Source organism: Piliocolobus tephrosceles, chromosome 10 (assembly GCF_002776525.5).
Source record: "Piliocolobus tephrosceles isolate RC106 chromosome 10, ASM277652v3, whole genome shotgun sequence".
Classification (NCBI taxonomy): Eukaryota; Metazoa; Chordata; class Mammalia; order Primates; family Cercopithecidae; genus Piliocolobus; species Piliocolobus tephrosceles.
In genome coordinates this window covers 62,368,603-62,387,600 of record NC_045443.1, presented here as the reverse complement: position 1 = coordinate 62,387,600, position 18,998 = coordinate 62,368,603, and the positions used below count along the sequence as shown (strand labels likewise).

The following is an 18,998-nucleotide window of genomic DNA, read 5'->3' as shown; positions in this document are numbered from 1 at the left end:
TAGGGCCGTTCTCTTCTGAATGTCACAGAAATGTTTAAATATCTTAAAAAGTTAAATGGGAAAAAGCATAATTAAAAGAAAAGACTACATAGGAGTCAAAGTAGTGTAATGATTACAAACATGGACTGTGGAGCCTGACTGCCAGATTAAATCACAGTCATACAAGTTACTGAACACTCTTGCCTCAGTCCTTAACCTTAATATATGATTTATCATGATAATATTGTACTTCCTTGATGAAACTGTAATAAATAAATGAATATTTAGAATAGTGCCTGACACAAAGTACATATCTGTATGTCAGTAGTTGCTATTATCACTGTTATCATCACTATTATTATTATTTTTAAATATATAGATAATGAAGCTAGAAAGCAATAGGAGAAAATACAAATTTGATTCCATAGGAAAACACAAGAATCCTAATGAATAAATGGCCAAGGAGCATAAATAATTTAAAAAGTAGAAAAACATATGGATAATAAAAGAAATGCTAAGTTTTAGAAAGATGAGTTATATACACCAATATAGATAATATAAACATAATTTTGTGGGGGATAAAGAAAACATGGTACACATATATCACAGAATACTACACAGCTATAAAAAATGTGATCATGGCTTTTGAAGCAACATAGATGGAACTGCAGACCATAATCCTAAACAAATTAATGCAGGAAAAGAAAACCAGATGCCACATGTTCCAAGTGGGAGCTAAACATCGAGTACACATGGATATAAAGAAGGGAACAATCGACACTGGGGCCTATTTGAGGGTGGAAGGAGGGGTGAGGATTGAAAAATTACTTATACCATACTGATTACCTGGGTGACAAAATTATCTGCACACCAAACTCCCACGACATGCACTTTACCCATGTAACAAACCTGCACGTGTATCCCTTGAACCTAAAATACAATTTACAAAGAAAAAAAAATGCACGTCACAGAGGATACACAGCAGATGATAACTTTTTTTTTTCTTTTGAGACAGAATCTCACTCTGTCACCCAGGCTGGAGTGCAATGGCACGATCTTGGCTCACTGCAACCTCCACCTTCCGGTTCAAGCAATTCTCCTGCCTCAGCCTCCCGAGTAGTTGGGACTACAGGCACGTGCTACCATGCCAGCTAACTTTTGTATTTTTAGTAGAGACGGGGTTTTGCCATGTTAGCCAGGCTAGCCTCGAACTCCTGACCTCAGGTGATCCCCCCACCTCGGCCTCCCAAAGTGCTGGGATTACAGGTGTGAGCCACCACGCCTGGCCGATAACATTTATATAATGTTCTAACACATGCAAAACTGAACAATATGATATAGAGACATACATCTATGATACAATTATAAAGAAAGCAAGAGTTTATCAGTTATTTGTGTTCAACAATAATCACAAAATATAGGACTGTGGGTACTTCTGAATAGAGAAAATGTGTGTCTCACAGGCATCTTCACATTCCATTTCTGAAGCCGGATGGGGGTACCCAGATTTTTTAAAAATATTTGTTATACCTTATATAGACACTATATATTCTTTTTTGTGTATAAAATATTCTCTCATAAAAAAGACAAATCTTATAAGTAAACTTTACAGGCAAGAGAAGACACTTTTCAAAATCATCAAATTAGCCAAGATTTTTTCTTTAAAACTCACAGTGAAGTTTTTTTTACAGTAAGACCAGATTAACTAACCTTAAGAGTTAAATACATTTAATAGGGTAATCAGAGACAAATTCTGACAGTAATATATCCTGCTAAATGAGGACTTTTCTCATCTGAAATCTATTGTCAAGCATAAATAAGCAATTCCCAGCTGCATATTTAGAAAGACATAATTTCTAGGGCTTAATACCATTACTTCAGATGGGATATTTAATATGATGCTTCTGATACATTGTAATCTATTCTTTAAATACTAAATCTTTAAAAGGGTTATGTAACTTTGCCAATAGATCAAATTACTGGGCACACTGGGCTAGGAAGTTCAAACACAAGATCTTAGATGCAGTGTAATATTTATAGTTAATTGCACAAGATAGTCAACTTGAACAAAATATTTAAAAAGAAGACATAATTTTGTACACTGTATTAAATATGTTTTTCCATTAAAACTTAAGGAAAGTTGGAGACTTTAAAATAATCCATAAATTGCAGAATCTTTTTTTGGAGGAAGGCGTGGGGGACGGAGTCTCACTCGGTTGCCAGGCTGGAGTGCAGTGGCATGATCTTGGCTCACTGCAACCTCTGCCTCCCGTGTTCAAGTGATTCTCCTGCCTCAGCCTCCTGAGTAGCTAGGACTACAGGCGCACACTACCACGCCCAGCTAATTTTTGTATTTTTAGTAGAGACAGGGTTTCACCATGTTGGTCAGGATGGTCTCAATCTCCTGACCTCAGGTGATCCGCCCACCTCGGCCTCCCGAAGTACTGGGATTACAGGCATAAGCCACCATGCCCAGCCTACTGAATCTTAAAGCAACATCAGGTATTACCCAGTCTAATTCATTCACTTTGCAGATATGAAAACTGAAGCACAAGAAGTTTAAATGACTCAGGCAAGAACAGGACTAGAAAAACCTAGTTTTCCAATTCACTGTCTAATGTTCTTTTCATAATACCACACTGACTCCCCTGCAACATGAACACATACACAAGGATGCAAACATGCAAATGAGCCTACAATTTTTCAAGTGGCTCTGCATGCAGGTAAACATGCTCTGCCCTCAACCCTCCTCTTCTTGGTCCCCTAAGACGATCTAACTAGAAGGATTCACACCCCACAAAATCAGAAACAAGGGGGACTACAGTCCACTTTTTCCTTTTTGCTCTCAATTACTGAGACCAGAGTTGCAAAACAACTTCTCACCCATTGCCCTATCTAATCTGGACTGTTACAGGAAGATACGAACTTATCTTGCCCCAGCTACACACCACTAATCTAAGATAAAATAAGTATTCACCTATAATAGGCCCTATAGTTCTCTCTCAACCCCAACCAAACTCAGGTTCTCTGACAATCAAACACAATAAAAACAAAAGAAATGTACTGAGTGTGGAGGCTCATGCCTATAATCCCAGCACTTCGGGAGACCAAGGCTGGAGGACTGCTTAAGTCCAGGATTTCAAGACCTACCTAGGCAACATAGGGAGACCCTATCTCTATATAATTTTTTTTTTTAATTAGCCAGCATGGTGACACAAGTCTGTAGTCCCAGCTACTTGGGAGGCTGAGGTGGGAGGATCACTTGAGCCCAGAAGGTCAAGGCTGCAGTGTGCAGTGAGCTATGATCCTGCCTGGGATCATGGCACTCCAGCCAGGGCAGCAGTGGGAGACCCTGTCTCCAAAAAAAAAAAAAAAAAGAGAGAGAGAAATGAAAGAACAAACATAAAATTTAGGGCTACTAATTTATACAAGGACTGTCCTGAGTTGTTTTTCAGTTTTTGGTTTTGCTTTTTTTTTTTTCTTTTTGAGAAAGGGTCTTGCTCTGTCACCCAGAATGGAGTACAGTGATGCAATCATAGCTCACTGCAGCCTCGAACTCCTAGGCTCAAGCAATTCTCCCACCTCAGCCTCCAGAGGAGCTGAGACCACAGGTGCATGCCACCACACCTTGCTAATTTCTTTTTTTAATTTTTAGTAGAGGCAAGGTCTTGCTATGTTGCTCAGGCTGGTCTCAAACTCCTGGCCTCAAGTGCCTCCTTCCTTGCCTCCCAAAGTGGTGGAATTACAGGCATGAACTACCGTGCCTGGCCTTGAGTTTTGTTTTTTTTTTTTTTAAATAGATTCTACTATGTTGCATGGGCTTATTTTCAATAATGCCTTAAGTCTTACATATGTACTGAAAGATGTTTTTGTCTTAAAATAAGTGACCCAAGAGACCATAAGGATTTGTTATGTAATTTATAGTAACAGAAGACATGTCATGGCTATAACGGAGACCTGTAGGTGTATACTCACATGCAAATCAACTAAATTTCACTTTAAAATAGCACTGTAGTCCTAACAACAATGCTCATTTACCTAAAAATATAATTTTTAAAAAGTATTTATTTATTGTAATTGACTTCTAATCCCTGAGACGATTTAAAAGTCCAGTCTTAGTATAAAGTACATTGTCTGGCATAACATACACAAATGCTATTGTAAGAGGATTCTGAGGAGTTTCCCTGTCATTCCAAAATTTCTGCTATGGCTCAAATTTTCAAATAGAAGTTTCCCCTATACCCCACATTCTAAAGCAAGACGACAATGAGCTACTCAAAGTTGAGACCAGAACTTCCCTAAGGGTATCCATAAAGCAAGAAATCAAGTGTCCATAGACCCTATACGTCATAATTTCCACATGTATACTTTCCAAATATATGACAATGTTTTTATATTTACAAGAACTTATTTCAAAGTTTTATAGTAGCTTTTGTTGTTACGTATTTTCTCAGTCAACAAATACTAAAAACATAATTACTACCACATGGAAGGGTTCCCATTATTTTTAAAGAGTTGGAAATTACTCAATACTATATACTGTATGTAAATGTGTCACTTTAGACAAATGTTATGAACAATACACTATTTTTATAAACCTAGAATCAGGATACACCATTCACCTGGAAGCTAGACCCTGAGAAAATACTTCCTGGCTTTTGGGGGATTTTTGTTTGTTTTCTGAGACAGGGTCTCATTCTGTTGCCCAGGCTGGAGTGCAGTGGTACGATCTTGGCTCACTGCAACCTCTGCTTCCCGGGCTCAAGCAATCCTCTCACCTGAGCCTCCTGAGTAGCTGGGACTACAGGCATGCAACACAATGCCCAGCTAATTTTTGTAGTTTTTGTAGAGATGGGTCTCACTATGCTGCCCAGGCTGGTCTCAAACTCCTGGACTCAAGTGATTCACTTGCCTCAGCCTCCCAAAGTGCTGGGATTAAAGGCATGAGCCACCAAACCCAGCTGAAAACACTTCCTATACCAGCATTTTTTCTTTTTTCTCTATTTCACCTATATTGATCTCCACTTTTTTTTTTTTTTTTTTTTTTTTTTTACACTGCCATGTTTTTCTTTATTCCTGCTCAGTACAGACTGGTGGGCATTTCTGTTTGCACATCCAAAACCATCTCTTCTTTTCTGGATAACAGAATTCCAAATTGTTTGGGAGATATGGTGCACAACCCCAGGATATTTACTAGCGATCGTTCTGACAGTGAGGGGAAATTAGATATATGGAGAGTCTGATGGGAGTACCTGGAAAAGGTTTCCCTTCCTTGTCAGAGAGCCATTTAAGCGGTGGCTCAAGCCTGTAATCCCAGCACTTTGGGAGGCCAAGACGGGCGGATCACGAGGTCAGGAGATCAAGACCATCCTGGCTAACACGGTGAAACCCCGTCTCTACTAAAAAATACAAAAAAAAAAAAAAACTAGCCGGGCGAGGTGGTGGGCGCCTGCAGTCCCAGCTACTCGGGAGGCTGAGGCAGGAGAATGGCGTACACCCGGGAGGCGGAGCTTGCAGTGAGCTGAGATCCGGCCACTGCACTCCAGCCTGGGCGACAGAGCGAGACTCCGTCTCAAAAAAAAAAAAAAAAAAAAAAAGAAACCCATTTTGCCCAGGCCCTTTCTTTATGCTTTGTGTGGCAGCCATCTTGAAGCCACGCTGGGATTCATTGCCAGCAATCTGAGGATAGCAATCTGAGGATAGCTGAGAAAAAAGATGGGAGAAGTCTGGATCTTTGATAAAAATGCTTAATGGCTGCACCAACACCAGCACTTCTTACCTCTAGACTTCTGATTAGGTGAGATAGTAATTGCGAGTGTTGCTTAAACTGGTTTTAGTTAGAGTATTTCGTTCTTCCAGTGGCAGGCCTTCTCACTGATAGATGTGGTATTCGGTATCATCTTTGGTTTTTGGAGAAGGCAGAGATTTCATTTCAGTAGACTTGTGTTGGAATGTAGCAAGAGAGAACTGGGTCAGGAGGGTGTGGGTATTCTGAAGCATTCATATGGGGAAAAGGTCTGCAGGTGCATCTCCGCATTTTATAAACCTCTTTAATCTGTGTGAATAAAGCCCTCTCATAAAATAAATTCCCTCAACTTTCCTTTAGGAAACCAAATATCAATAAATCACCCTGAGGTTTCCAAATCAGCACACAACTGGGTAAGCCAATCATACCAATGCCCAGTAACAATGCTGCTCCAGACTACCACGGCCAAGTGTCAGATATCACGGCACAGTGACCGGAGTGGCCAACTCAAGTAAATGTACAGGAACCTTGCAGTCAACACTTGAAGAGATAAGGCAAGCAAAGAATTCTGTAAAAAAGAGGGCAGTATGTGATTTATCATTATTTCTCACTTTAGGAAGTTATCAATAATTATTTTATGGATAAGAACCTGACCACGACAACAAAAAGTGACCATAAAGGACCCCAAAAAAGTATAAAGAATACTCCATCTGGTGGAAATCATATCTTCTTCACATTCTGTCCAGTCTTGGGGAAGAACAGGGAGGAACGAGGAGGAGTGTGAGACAGAATGTGTGTTCAAACTGGTGATGATGAAGACATTTAGGAGTTAGTCCTTTATCTGAAGAAAGATAAGAAGCCACTGAGGGAGGGTTAAGCAAGGAAGGAGGGGAAATGATCTTGTAGTTCAGAAAAGTCATTGTGGATGCAGTATTCTTTGTCCAACATTTCCCATGTATTATCTCTCAAGTTAGTAAATGTGATGTCCCCTCAACAAGGAAAGCTCGTGAACAGAATGCCATATACAGACTTGGCATCTTTTAAAGTCAGATCAAATTCTCTCTTCTCTATGATGCTTTTCCTATACCCTTCCTTTGACTCCAGCTAACAAATGCTCTCTTCTTCTCTTTATTTTTAACTCTCGTTACTCATACATGTTTTATTTCCAGCCTTGATCTCTCCCTCCAAGTTCCAGTTTCACACTTCGGATTCTACTACACATCTCCACAGGAATATCCTACCAGCACCTCAAAAGCAAGAGATCTAGAACAAAACTTATTTTTACCTCCACCCACAAACCTGCTGAGATCACATTCTCTCCATCACCCAGGCTTATATGTCACCTTTTATTCATCCCTTTCTTTGCCAATATCCAACTGCTTATTTCTATCCAATGTACTTTAGCAACACTTCTACTGCAGTGCTGCTACTCTCGTTAGGTCTCATTCCTTAAGAGAAACTCTCAAAACACTTCTTTATTGGTCCTATGACTTATTTCCCAATTCAATTCATTCTCTAAAATAGTAGATTATACAACTTATCATTCACCTTTGATTATGACATTTCAAGGATCAAAAATGTCAGTCTCATAACTTATTAACCCAATCCAAGTTCCCTAACAGCATTAAAAGCCTTCCACTTAATTTTCCATATTTGTACTTTATTGTCCCATTATCCCTCTTTATACATGCTCATTTTCCTCTACACCTGTCCTCTCTATCTGATTTGATAAATTTTGGGTGCTCCACAAAAGCTGATTTCTTTCCTATGAGTTGCTGTCCTCTCCTTCCCCCTGCCATCTCAGTTACAGGAAAGCATCCTATCATTTGTATATTCTGTCTTCATACAGGAAATTAAGAGTATTCATGGAAAAGCCTGTAAAATCTAGGAAACAGACAAGTACTAAGAAAGAAGAGCAGAGTGATTGAATTCCAATTTCAAAAGAAGAAGACAGCAGCAAGCAGGATATCATAAAAGCATCAGAGTATTTGAAAAAGTCAGAATTATTATACCTGGAACAATGGATGCTGACAGCCTATCAGAATTCTTCTAGCTGAGTGCAGTGGCTCATGCCTGTAATCCTAGCACTTTGGGAGGCTGAGGCTTGGAGATCGCTTGAGGTCAGGAGTTTAAGACCAGCCCGGCCAACGTGGTGAAACCCCATTTCTACAAAAAAATACAACAATTAACTGGGCATGGTGGCAGGTGCCTGTAGGCCCAGCTACTCAGAAGGCTGGGGTGGGAGAATCACCTGATTCCAGGGAGTTCGAGGCTGCAGTGAGCCATGAGTGTGCCACTGCACTCCAGTCTGGGTGACAGAGTGAGATCCTATCTCCAAAAAAAAAAAAAAAAAAAAAAAGAAGGAGAAAGAAAACATTCTAGGTGATTCACTGACATATGGAATTTATAGTTTAGTGAAGACGAATATATATGGACTTAACTACAACACAAGACAATATAGTAAAACTTGTACTCCAACCATGGTCCAAAACGCCTTAGAAGCACAAGGAAATTACAAATTCTGTGGCATGAGGAAAATGTCACAAACTACCATCTGAGAGGCCTTAAGGACTTCAACCTGTTCTGATAGAGAAGAGGTCCAGGCAGTAGGAACAGCCTAAAGGAAAGGAAGAGGCAGAAAATGTTAGATATGTGTGAGAAAAAGGAAAACAACTGATTAATTCTTGGTCCCTAAACTATTACTATTTCAAATATCTCTACCACTTATATAGTTTTAATGAACTTATCCTAAAGAGCCAATGGAGGTCAGCATTTTATTCAGTGAATTCCTGAAAATATACAGATGATTATTTGCAGAGTGAATTAGTTGTTATCAAAGAAAATGTTCACAATTCATTTTAAGGACTATAACCTCATAACATAAAATGGAAAAATGCAAAATCAAACCATCTATATGACTGTACTATGTACACCAGGTAACTCTAGAATTAGAAGAGACTTTAGGGAAAATCTAGGTCAACCATGTGACCTAAACTGTGTCTATCAGGTTCTACCTCCCAGGAATTTAGGATCAAGGCTTAATAATATAGTTCCTCCTTATGAAGGGACACATAAATACTCAGGAGCAGCCACATCTAACAATGAAGACCAAAAAAAAAAAAAAAAAAAAAAAAAAAACACCAGTAAAAAAAGAACAGCGAAGCAAACAAAGACTAGAGACAGGAAACATTCTAGATTTTCCAGTCCCTGATCTCAGGCCCTAAATGAGGTCTGCCTGCATTTGACTTTCAATGGTTTTCCAACAAATTCCTTTCTTCCTTTTTGCTAAAACTAGTTCATTTCTGTTACTTGCAACAGAAGCTTAAATAAGGCAATAACCAAAATCTTTCATAAAGTCAATTGTTTGATGCATTACTGATCTTTTCTGTACTTTCCTTTTTTGTACTTCCCTTAAAGCCATAAATATGACTTCAGCATACTCTACAGACAAATATATGAACAGGGATGAGGGACTGTGCTGAGCAAGTTTTTTTTTTTTTTTTTTTTTTTTTTTGAGACAGAGTTTTGCTCTTGTCGCCCAAGATGGAGTGCAGTGGCATGATCTTGGCTCACTGCAACCTTCGCCTCCCGGGTTCAAGTGATTCTCCTGCCTCAGCCTCCTGAGTAGCTGGGATGACAGGTGCCCGCCACCACGCCCGGCTAATTTTTGTATTTTTCGTAGAGACGGGGTTTCACCATGTTGGCTAGGCTGGTCTCGAAGTCCTGACCTCAGGTGATCCGCCTGCCTTGGCCTCTCAAAGTGCTGGGATTATAGGCATGAGCCGCCACACCCAGCCTGTGCTGAGCATTTTAAAAGGAAAGTCCATCATGGCCAGGACAGAGAAAATACAGAATATTCAAAGTAAATCCTTGAGATACAGCAATAAGAAATACTAACGACTGGCAAATTAAATAGCTGATTACCCTCCCATCCAAATTCAATTTAATTCTGCTAAATCAGATAGGTAGATCCAACTCAATCTTCTCTGAGGTAAGATCCAAAGGTGATAACCCATTATAGGCTATTTCATCTGGAATGCTCACAGATAACTAGCCTTCCCAACTATGGGAATGTTTGGATGTTGTCTGGCAGTATCCCTAACCCAGACCTAAACAACAAAACTGAATATTAAACTGTCTTAAGGCCTGGGCTTAACTATCCCCAAAAAGCAGTTAGGCATTTACCCTATGACATAATCAGCACTTTCTGCTATTAGATGAGGGAGAAAAAGTAATAGACGCTTAACATGGAATCTGTCCAGGTATGTATGTATCTTCGTGCATGTTCCAGGTGTTAACACAATCCTGAGACAGATCCAGACTCTCCAAAGCTGGACCACACCCATCACATTTGGCTATGGTTGACCAGTTTGACATGTATAGCAAGTTACAGGCTGACAATCAGAAGTTTGAACCACATGTAGTAGGTGGCTCTGCAGAGTTACATAAACAAAAACAATATTATAGGATCTTGGAGTTAGAAGAGACATGGAAACTGTCCAACTTAATAATTTTACCAAGAAGCTAAACATGGGAATCAGATTCATCAACCAAATCCATAACTATGATAAATTAATTATACAGGTGCAGAAAAATTAGAGGGATTGTGACCAGATTATGACAGAATCAAAAATGCAGTGGTGTGATCACGGCTCACCACAGTCTTGATCTCCCCGGCCCAAGCAATCCTCCCACATCGGCTTCCCAAGTAGCTGAGACCACAGGAGTGAGCCACTATGCCCAGTTAATATTTTTTTAATTTTTGTAGAGACAGGGTCTCCCTATGTTGCCCAGGCCGGTCTGCAACTCCTGGGTTCAAGCGATCCTCCTGGAATGGCCTCCGAAAGTGCTGGATTACAGGCATGAGCCACCACACGTGGCCTTAAAATCTATTTTTAATTAATAAGTGGCATATGTATTAGAAAAACTGATGAACCTTACTGTTGGGATAGTCTTTGGATATTCTTTTGAGTTGAGCAAAACAGTAAGGATTTCTGACTTAATGGATTACCTACCATCTTAGTTAAAATATTGGAACAAGCACTTTTAAAAACAAAAAGCAATGTGTTGATTCAAAATCTCAATTACATTGTATGCTGCAACCTTGCCAGACAGTTTAGGCACTGTGACGAAATTCTAGATGGCAAAGAGCTACTTATCTTAATATAAAAATTTCCAGATATTCATATACGACCCTAATAAAAGTCTTCAGCAATTAGACTGATATATCAGCTGGGACCAAAATTAAAAGAATATATGTTTAAATGGTTCAAATATAAACTTGATGTTCGAAATTACTGGCAAGGGGCCAGTACAGTGGATTTTGGTCTTCCAAGGCCAGTTCACCACAAGTATTAGATAAGCCAACACATCACTGAGGAAAAAGAAAACATACATGTATTTCCTGGCAATAAAATCTACTCTTCGCTATCCAGCACAGTATTTTTTAGAAATCCATTGATAAAATGTGAAATTAGAACCTGTTGTATTTCCCAAGAAGTGCCATTAAAGTTACTTCTAAAATACGAACCGATAAAAAGCAGGGGTTTTTTGAAAAACAACACTATGCAGAAAAAAATTTGAAACCGGTATCACTGCTCAAGTTACTATTTACAAATTGCAAATTTAATAAAGTTAAATATTGTAAATATCTGCCATTAATCTGAACTGACAATTTTGTAAGTTATATGAACCCTGAAGATTTTTTATAGACAAAATTGTCTTTGAAAATCGATTTTGCCAACAGCGCTGCAAATGAAAATATGAAGAGATAAACCATAGAGTACTGAATATAATCTATGCTTCAGAGTCAGGTTTCAACTAATTTGAGTCCTAGTTTGCCATATCTTATTTGACAATTTAGTCTATTGGTAGCAAAAACAAAAGCAAACTGAAATCTCCTAAGTAATCTCAGCTCTAAGGAATTACAATTTATGTTCTTCCATTCCAGATAAAATTAAGAAGCAAGAAGCTTTGACGACTACTCATCACAAATGTAAAAGTCCATGCAATTTCACATTTACCTTTATCCCTACCTTTGTACTTTCAAATAACTGCTTTTTAAAATAATAATCTGATATTAAATTCCCTAGTATTTTCCACATGATTCAAGAAGATTATCTTATGAAATCTTACTGTAACGACTTCAGAACTGCCACTTCCGATAGCTATTAGCCCTAAACCAAATAAGGTAGGAACAGCACTTTTCATTCATATAGTTTGACTTGAAATAGTCCAGTGTAAAACTTCAAAAATAGGCTTGGATGCCATTTTCTGCTGAAAAGCAAAACAAAACTGATACCTGGCAAACTAGGGGTTCTGTTCGATTTTGGCCTGTGAAATGCCAGCCGGGCCCGCGGTAGTCTGGCCCAGCAGCAGGGTAGCAGCGCACTGAGGGCGGGCGGGCGGCGGGTGCGCTCCCGGGTGCGCCCCTCCCTGCCGCCTGCCTGGCGCCCCTGTCCTCTCCGAGGCGCGCGGCGAAAAGCGCAGGCCTGGCGGGCCGGTTCCCACGCCCCGGGCCCGTTATCTGAGCGGCAACCCTGGCAGGGCCGACGCACGGAGCAGAGGGCTCCGGGATGGACCCCTCCCCTGCCTCCTGCGGGCTGCCCCGCCAGAACCCTCTCTCGGGGGCCCGCGCGGGGCGAGAGGCTCCCGCGGGTTCAGGTTCGCTCCCGGGACAGGATAAGGTGTCAGTGAGGCTGCCAGACGCCTCCCGTCGGCGGGTGTGAGGGAAGCCAGCTCTGACCTCCTTCCGTTCGGCCCCTCACCGCTGGCGCGGGGCGCAACCCTTCTGCTCCCTTTCTCGGCTGAGGCAGGGGCTGTCTCCGCAGGCGGCCGAGGGGGCGCAGCAGGCGCGGAATGGAATCCGGGCTCGGGGTCACACCCTAACGTGGCAGGGTCGGGTGGGAGGGGTGAGGCGAGGAGGGGAGGAGAGGGGAGGGGAGCCCGAACTTACCGGACTGCGCACTTCCCAGAGCCGCGGCCAGGCAGACGCAGAGGCAGAGCGAGAGGGGGCGCGGGAGGGTCCGCCGCGGGCTCATGGAAAGGCCAGGCAGCCGCCGCCGCTGTCCGAACCTCGCTCCCTCCCTCCCCGGCTCCGGGCGACGGACGGGGCGGCAGGAGGCATGACGGGAAATTCCTGGGCACGGGCAGCCGAGTCCAAATATGAGCATAGCAGACGAGCGAGGGAGGACCACGGAGCGCGCCGGCCGCGGAAGGGGCCCGCTGCCCGGGGCTCTGCGGCCGCCAACTCCCTCCTCCTCTGCCCTGTCCTCTTCCTCCTCCTCCTCCTCCTCCTCTGCCTCGTCCTCCTTCTCCTCCTCCCCCTACTCCTCCTCCTTCCCAGGGTTGCCGGCCGCCCTCTGCCAGGGGGCATCCCTTTCCAACTCGGGACCCCAGAGCACAGCCGAGCGCCCACCTGGCGTATTCCACCTGAGACCGCTGAAGGAGTGGGAAACAGACAAACCAACACGAAGAGACCGGACAGCGAGCCAGGGACTTGTGGGAAGACGTGTCAGGGGTTGAGAGCGTTGGTGGTGAGGGAATAAAAAGTTGTGGAAGAGTGAGGTAGGAGCAGCACTGCCAGTTAGTTACTTGGCCATCCTACACATACCGAACAAGCATTCGCTATAATACGCGTTCCAGGTGAGCTGGCCCTCTCTAGCAGAGGAGGGTGAGTGTGTGTGTGTTCTTGGCCAAAATTGAAAAGGGGCTCGTCCCAAACTTATATTTGAACACCATATATGGAGCCCAGGCAGGCTGGCTGAACAATAGTTTTCCACAACAAAATGCTTAAGTTTCCGCTGGTCTTTCTCTCCACGTGGCTCCAATCTCTATTCATGTCCGCCCCCCAACCCCCTCCACACACTTGTTTTGTATTTACCGTAACTTGTCTAAAATGCAATGCTGTAATTCATTCAGAAGGTGCCACCTCTGATGAACAAAACGTCAGTTCTATATGTTTAATTACAGGCCCAAGCCTGTAATTGCCTGAGTTTTCCTTGGCACTGATAACTCCTTGGGTAATCAAGTCCAAATGGCCCTTAACTTTTCAAGACAACATAATTATGTCTTAATTACTATATTTTTTCCCTGAAACTAATGGGACAGGACCTGGAGATATAGGGTGTTAAGTAGTTACAAACATTTTAAGATGCTAGATGATACAGAAATGATTTATTGATCCAAAATACTTAAGGGGTAAATGTCAAACAGATTTAGAGTGTGGATTATTTCAACATGAACCAAAGTGATGGTAATTTGTACATCACACTATTTGAAAATGCTATATTTGAAAATCAAAAACCTTGTTTCAAATCAAACTCAATTCTGGCAAAGTATTAAAACACATACACCAAAAAACAGTCAATTGCAAGTGGCTCACCTCAAAACATCTGGCACTGAAAAAACCACATCCTGTGAATTAAATATAGCAAGTGGACAAATTGTCATCCTTAATGCATTGGCAATTATAATGGGACTAAGGGTAGATGACCCAGATAAAGTAATGGTGAATAAATTGTAATGCAATGAATAAAGAATTTAAATGACACATAAAATGACTAATTAGGAAGCTAGAACCTAGGTAGTTGGAAATATTGAAGAAACTCTTCAGTATTCCCTCCGTTTCCTCTTTTTTTATAGCCTTGTGTTACATAAGTGTCTGTTTTTCTACTTCCCCCACAAGACCTTGCAAAGTTCTTTGCCCGTAGTCCAAATGTTTGTTTAAAAACAAAAATAAAATGGGCACAGGCATTTGTAGAAAGGAATATAGGAGCTCCCTAAGTGTAAAGCATATTCCAAAGGCTTGCAATAATTATGGCTATATTTAAAATATTTTAGTGAAGAATCTTACATACAAAAATATAAAATTATAAATAATACAATATCATTACAGCCTAATTCATGTTAGTAAAAATACAGAGTTCATTGTATCAACATAGCTGACGCCACTGTTAGTACTGCCAACCGCTATTCTAAAGGCTTGAATAAATATGCTAAGTGTGGCAGAAAAGAACAAAAGTTACTAAGTGCGTGATAAGAGCCAGACACTGTGCTAGATGTTTTTTATACCTGATATCTCATTTAATCCTTACAAATATCTCTGAGATTGTTTTTATCCCTATTTTACAGCTAAGGAGGCTGAGGCATAGATAAGTAATGTGCTACCAGGAAGAGGTGAAGTAGTGTTAGAATTAAATCCTCATTCTAAGTGTATATATATTTTACCATACTAATCAATCTTATTTTCTCTACATTAAAAAAAAAAGTGGCATTCAAAAACTGTATTCATTGGGCTCTTTTGGTTTTAAGTAACTGGTATGCACTCAGGTTACCTCAAGTAACTGAGGTAAAGAATACATGTGGAAATAAGACCAGAGGCTTACCTGGTGTGTCAGATCATCCTTTGTGGGCATGGTGGATGGGGCCTGTGCCTTTGATAGCTAGGGAAACAGGAAAGGTACCACCCCCTTGACTACTTTCCTATGAGTTTTGTAGTTTAACCATTGATACTTTAATCATATATTTTACAATGCTTTTTCAATGTCTTCTTTATTATAGCCTTAATAATAATCATGTTACCATATTCTGTTCAACATTGATTTTACGGCAAAAGACACAAAGGAGGTAGCTGCTTCTAGCTGCTTCCTACACCATCCCTCCCCCAACCCAGTGGTGTGCTGGTAAACATTTAACAACCAGATCTGGATGAAAGGGGTAGGGGCCCTGATCTACAGCATTAACCAATTCACATGGTACAAATACTCCCACCAACCAGATGTCTCTGAAGGCAGGGTTGGGAATGGATCCACACAACCAGTTTTCGGGGCCATAGAGCCAGCTCTGGCATACCACAGCTGCAACTCATGAATGTCTTCAGAACACAGAATAATTCAAGTTGCATAACCACAGCTCTTTGTCTCTCTGCCTGTGTTTCCACTTCTGTTCCCACAACCAGGTGCCAACTCTCTCCATACATCTCATAAACAAATGCCCCAGGGAGGAGAATCTGATTCTATCACCATTCTTATATTGAGTTTGTCTCATAAGCCACTGAGTAGCCTATAGAATGGCTGCCCCCTATCCAGGTGCTAGTTCTTCAGTTGTGGCTAAGATGGAAAGGTCATATGCCAACAGAACATGGCTGCCCATCCTAAAGAAACAGACTGTGTTGCTGTCTTTTTATAGGGCTGTGCTTGGGGCAGCCTCTTTCAAAAAGAATAGGTAAACATGACAGGCATCTAAGCTGTAACCTCCCCAAGGTGCTATTCTTAACTCACTAATAAAATCTCCTCAGACACTGCACAAAGCCTTGGGACAGCCCCCACTTCACATACCCCAAGAAACATCTTAGGTGGATGCCAACAACTGCAAAACAAGTGCCACTGTTCTAAACCAATTAATGCTCAATTGGACAGTAACAGTAATACCTCTTAGGGGGATGTAATTCTTCAAACTACACTCAATACAAACTCCCGAAATTCTGCTTTCCTATAGTGGGAAGTGGGCAGTTATTACTCTCACCCCTGAGAACACTGTGTTATACTGATAGAAGCATGCCTCCTGCCTCAATGCGCTACAGTGGGAACAGGGTTGAGAACTATTCTCAACGATGTGGGGGGCACACCATGAGTACTGACTGGCTAAGGGAGACACCTGAATTTTTCTCGCAGATACTGAAAAATGATCTCCATTGCCATGACACCATCCAGCCCCCAGTCACCAAGTGCGTTAAAATAATAAGCACTCACTACCAGCAAATCAGGTGGGACTCATAAAGCAGAGAGAGAAGACCAAATTAAAGTGACCATTTTCCTTCTTTTCACAGTAAAGTGATTTGCCTGCATCTCCAATGATGGTGTTTTCTGTTTGACACAGTTGAAGCTATCCCTTTTGTTGATAAATTCTGGAGAAAGTTGAAGTCTATACTCCCGTGATTGATGTGCTGCCTGACTCTGCCAGATTTTGCTTTGGATATGAGGCAGTAAGTAATACATATTTAACAAGATTTTCCATATTATGGAGAATTAAGTAATCGTCTCTAGACCAGCAAAGCTGCTTGGCTTTTGGTAAGGTTTTATAACATAAAGCGGAATAGGCAAAAATCAACTACACACACAGAGAATAGGGCAAGGGGAAGAATTAACTTTTTAAGTGGTACAGAAGCATTCACTCAGTCTCTGTTCGTAAGTGCTTCTTGTACTGCCAGCATCTCACCCTATGGGTATGCATGTCCAATTCTAAAGGTGTGTATTTTTCAAACAACTTGGCCCTAACTGCAGATCAGCTCTTTTATCTATTGTTCAGCCAAAATGGCTACAATCTGGTCCAGTGGTAGAGGAAACTCTACCTGTGTTAGGTTTCCTGGGAAATGGCATGTTGTTTTCCAAAATGATGCCTCAAGGGATTTTCACCCTGCAAGCTGCTGTTACAGCTCAACGGCTTCATAAGAGTCAGGACCACTCAGGAGTCAGGGACTTGCGCTTTGGTATCAGACACATCTATCCAAGTATGGCTTCTACTATGAAAGCTTTGGGACAGTGGGCAAGTAACTTCTCTAAAGCCTTGATACTTGTGTCTATAAAATGGAACAGTGAAGGTACCTACCACACACGGTGCTTAGCACTTAACCCCATGCTAGCGCATGGTAAGTCCTTAATACATATCAATATAGTACTAATATTAATTTTTGTTATTGCTTCCCAACTTTCAACCACTACAAAGTCATTCTTTGCCTTTAAAGCCTTATCTGATATGATTTCCTCTGTCTTAAAAGAGTCATGACTCCGTTTCTCTTCACAGCTCAGAATCCTGCATTTGTATTCATAATTACTTCTTAAGGAAATCTGTTCAGATTTAGTAATCTCTTCAACATATTTTTCTTCAAAGTTTCTTTTTATATTTTCATCTAAAGTTACTAACAGTAATTATTTTTATAATTTAAAAAATTTTTTAACTCCTTCAAAGCAATAATATTAGGAGACTACACACACATTTAATGATTATTGAAACTATTTTGTGAAAACCACTTTTAGAATTGCCATCAAAATATATGATGCAATTTTTAAAATATCTTCAACAAGGGAAATCATCTTTGCAGTCATTCATTCATTCACTCAAATATCAACCAAATGTTTGCTATGTGCTAAATAGACAATAAACAAGATAAATCAGTAAAATATTTAGTAAGTTAAAGAGTAGTAACTACTGATAAGATAAATAAGGCAGAAAACATTGCTAAAAGTGTTAGAGAAGTGACAGTAATGACCTGAAAGAAGAAAGCAAGCCATTCAAATATCTGGGAGAGGAGGGAACAGCAAGCAAAAGGCTGCGCCCAAGGTGAAAGCAGGCCTGCTCCGTAGGAGGCCCATCCTGGAGGCCAGGTTAGGAAGTAGATGCTAAAAAGGGCAGTGAGGAGATGGGGAGAGCATTAGGAGCTGTGGTCTGGGAGGCAATCTTGTAGGATCTTATGGGTCATTATAAAGACTTGGGTTTTTATGGTGAGGTGGGAGACTATCACAGCGTTTTTGGTGGAGCAGTTACATTACCTGACTCACATTTTAAGAATAACTCTGGCTATTCTGATAAGGCGTGTACAGACCTTGTTAGGAGGTCTTGAAATAACCCAGGTGAGACAGGAGGTGATTTGGAGTAGAGAATATTCAGTGGCGGCAGTGGAAAGTGATTAAATTGCAGATATATTTGGAAGGAGAGGCCCACTGGATTTGCTGACAGACCAAATGTGGAATGTGAAAGAAGAAGGAAAACTTGGAAGTTTAAATTAAAGTTTTTAAAATGTGATATATAAGTACACGCTGACAGGAAGTCACTTTGGAAAGCAATAGGAGTCATCATAATTTCTTGGATGGAAGAGAGCTTAATAAAAGTAGCTTCTAGCCAGGTGTGGTGGCTCATGCCTATAATCCCAGCACCCTGACAGGCCAAGGCACGAGGATCACTTAAGTAGTTTGAGACCAGCCTGGTCAACACAGGGAGACCCCATCTCTACAAAAAAAAAAAAAAAAAAATTTAATTAGCCAGGTGTGGTGGCATGTGCCTGTAGTCCCAGCTAATAGAGAGGCTAAAGTGGGAGGACCACTTGAGCTTGAGATGTCAGGCTGCTGTGAGCCATGATTGCACCACTGAACTCCAACCCAGGTGACAGAAAGACTCTGTCAAAAGAAAAAAAAGAAAGAGAGAGAGAAGAAAGAAAGAAAGAAAGAAAGAAAGAAAGAAAGAAAGAAAGAAAGAAAGAAAGAAAGAAAGAAAGAAA

At 41.1% G+C, this 18,998-nt stretch overlaps 1 protein-coding gene across 4 annotated transcripts in view; it reads right to left on the bottom strand.

Moving 5' to 3' along the window:
• Positions 1–12,860, bottom strand: part of MSRB3 (methionine sulfoxide reductase B3) — a 181,293-nt gene extending 168,433 nt beyond the window's left edge. The window contains exon 1 of one of the 4 annotated variants that reach the window (XM_023225124.2): positions 12,681–12,860. Coding sequence is in view for 1 of the 4 variants with exons in the window: in XM_023225123.2 (XP_023080891.1) it covers positions 12,681–12,765 (85 nt within the window). In the remaining 3 variants the exon portion in view is untranslated. Of the gene's footprint in view, positions 1–12,470; positions 12,556–12,680 lie in introns of those variants that run through there. The other 3 variants (XM_023225123.2, XM_023225127.2, XM_023225128.1) reach the window with 3 other exon arrangements.
• Positions 12,861–18,998: the final 6,138 nt, after the last annotated feature.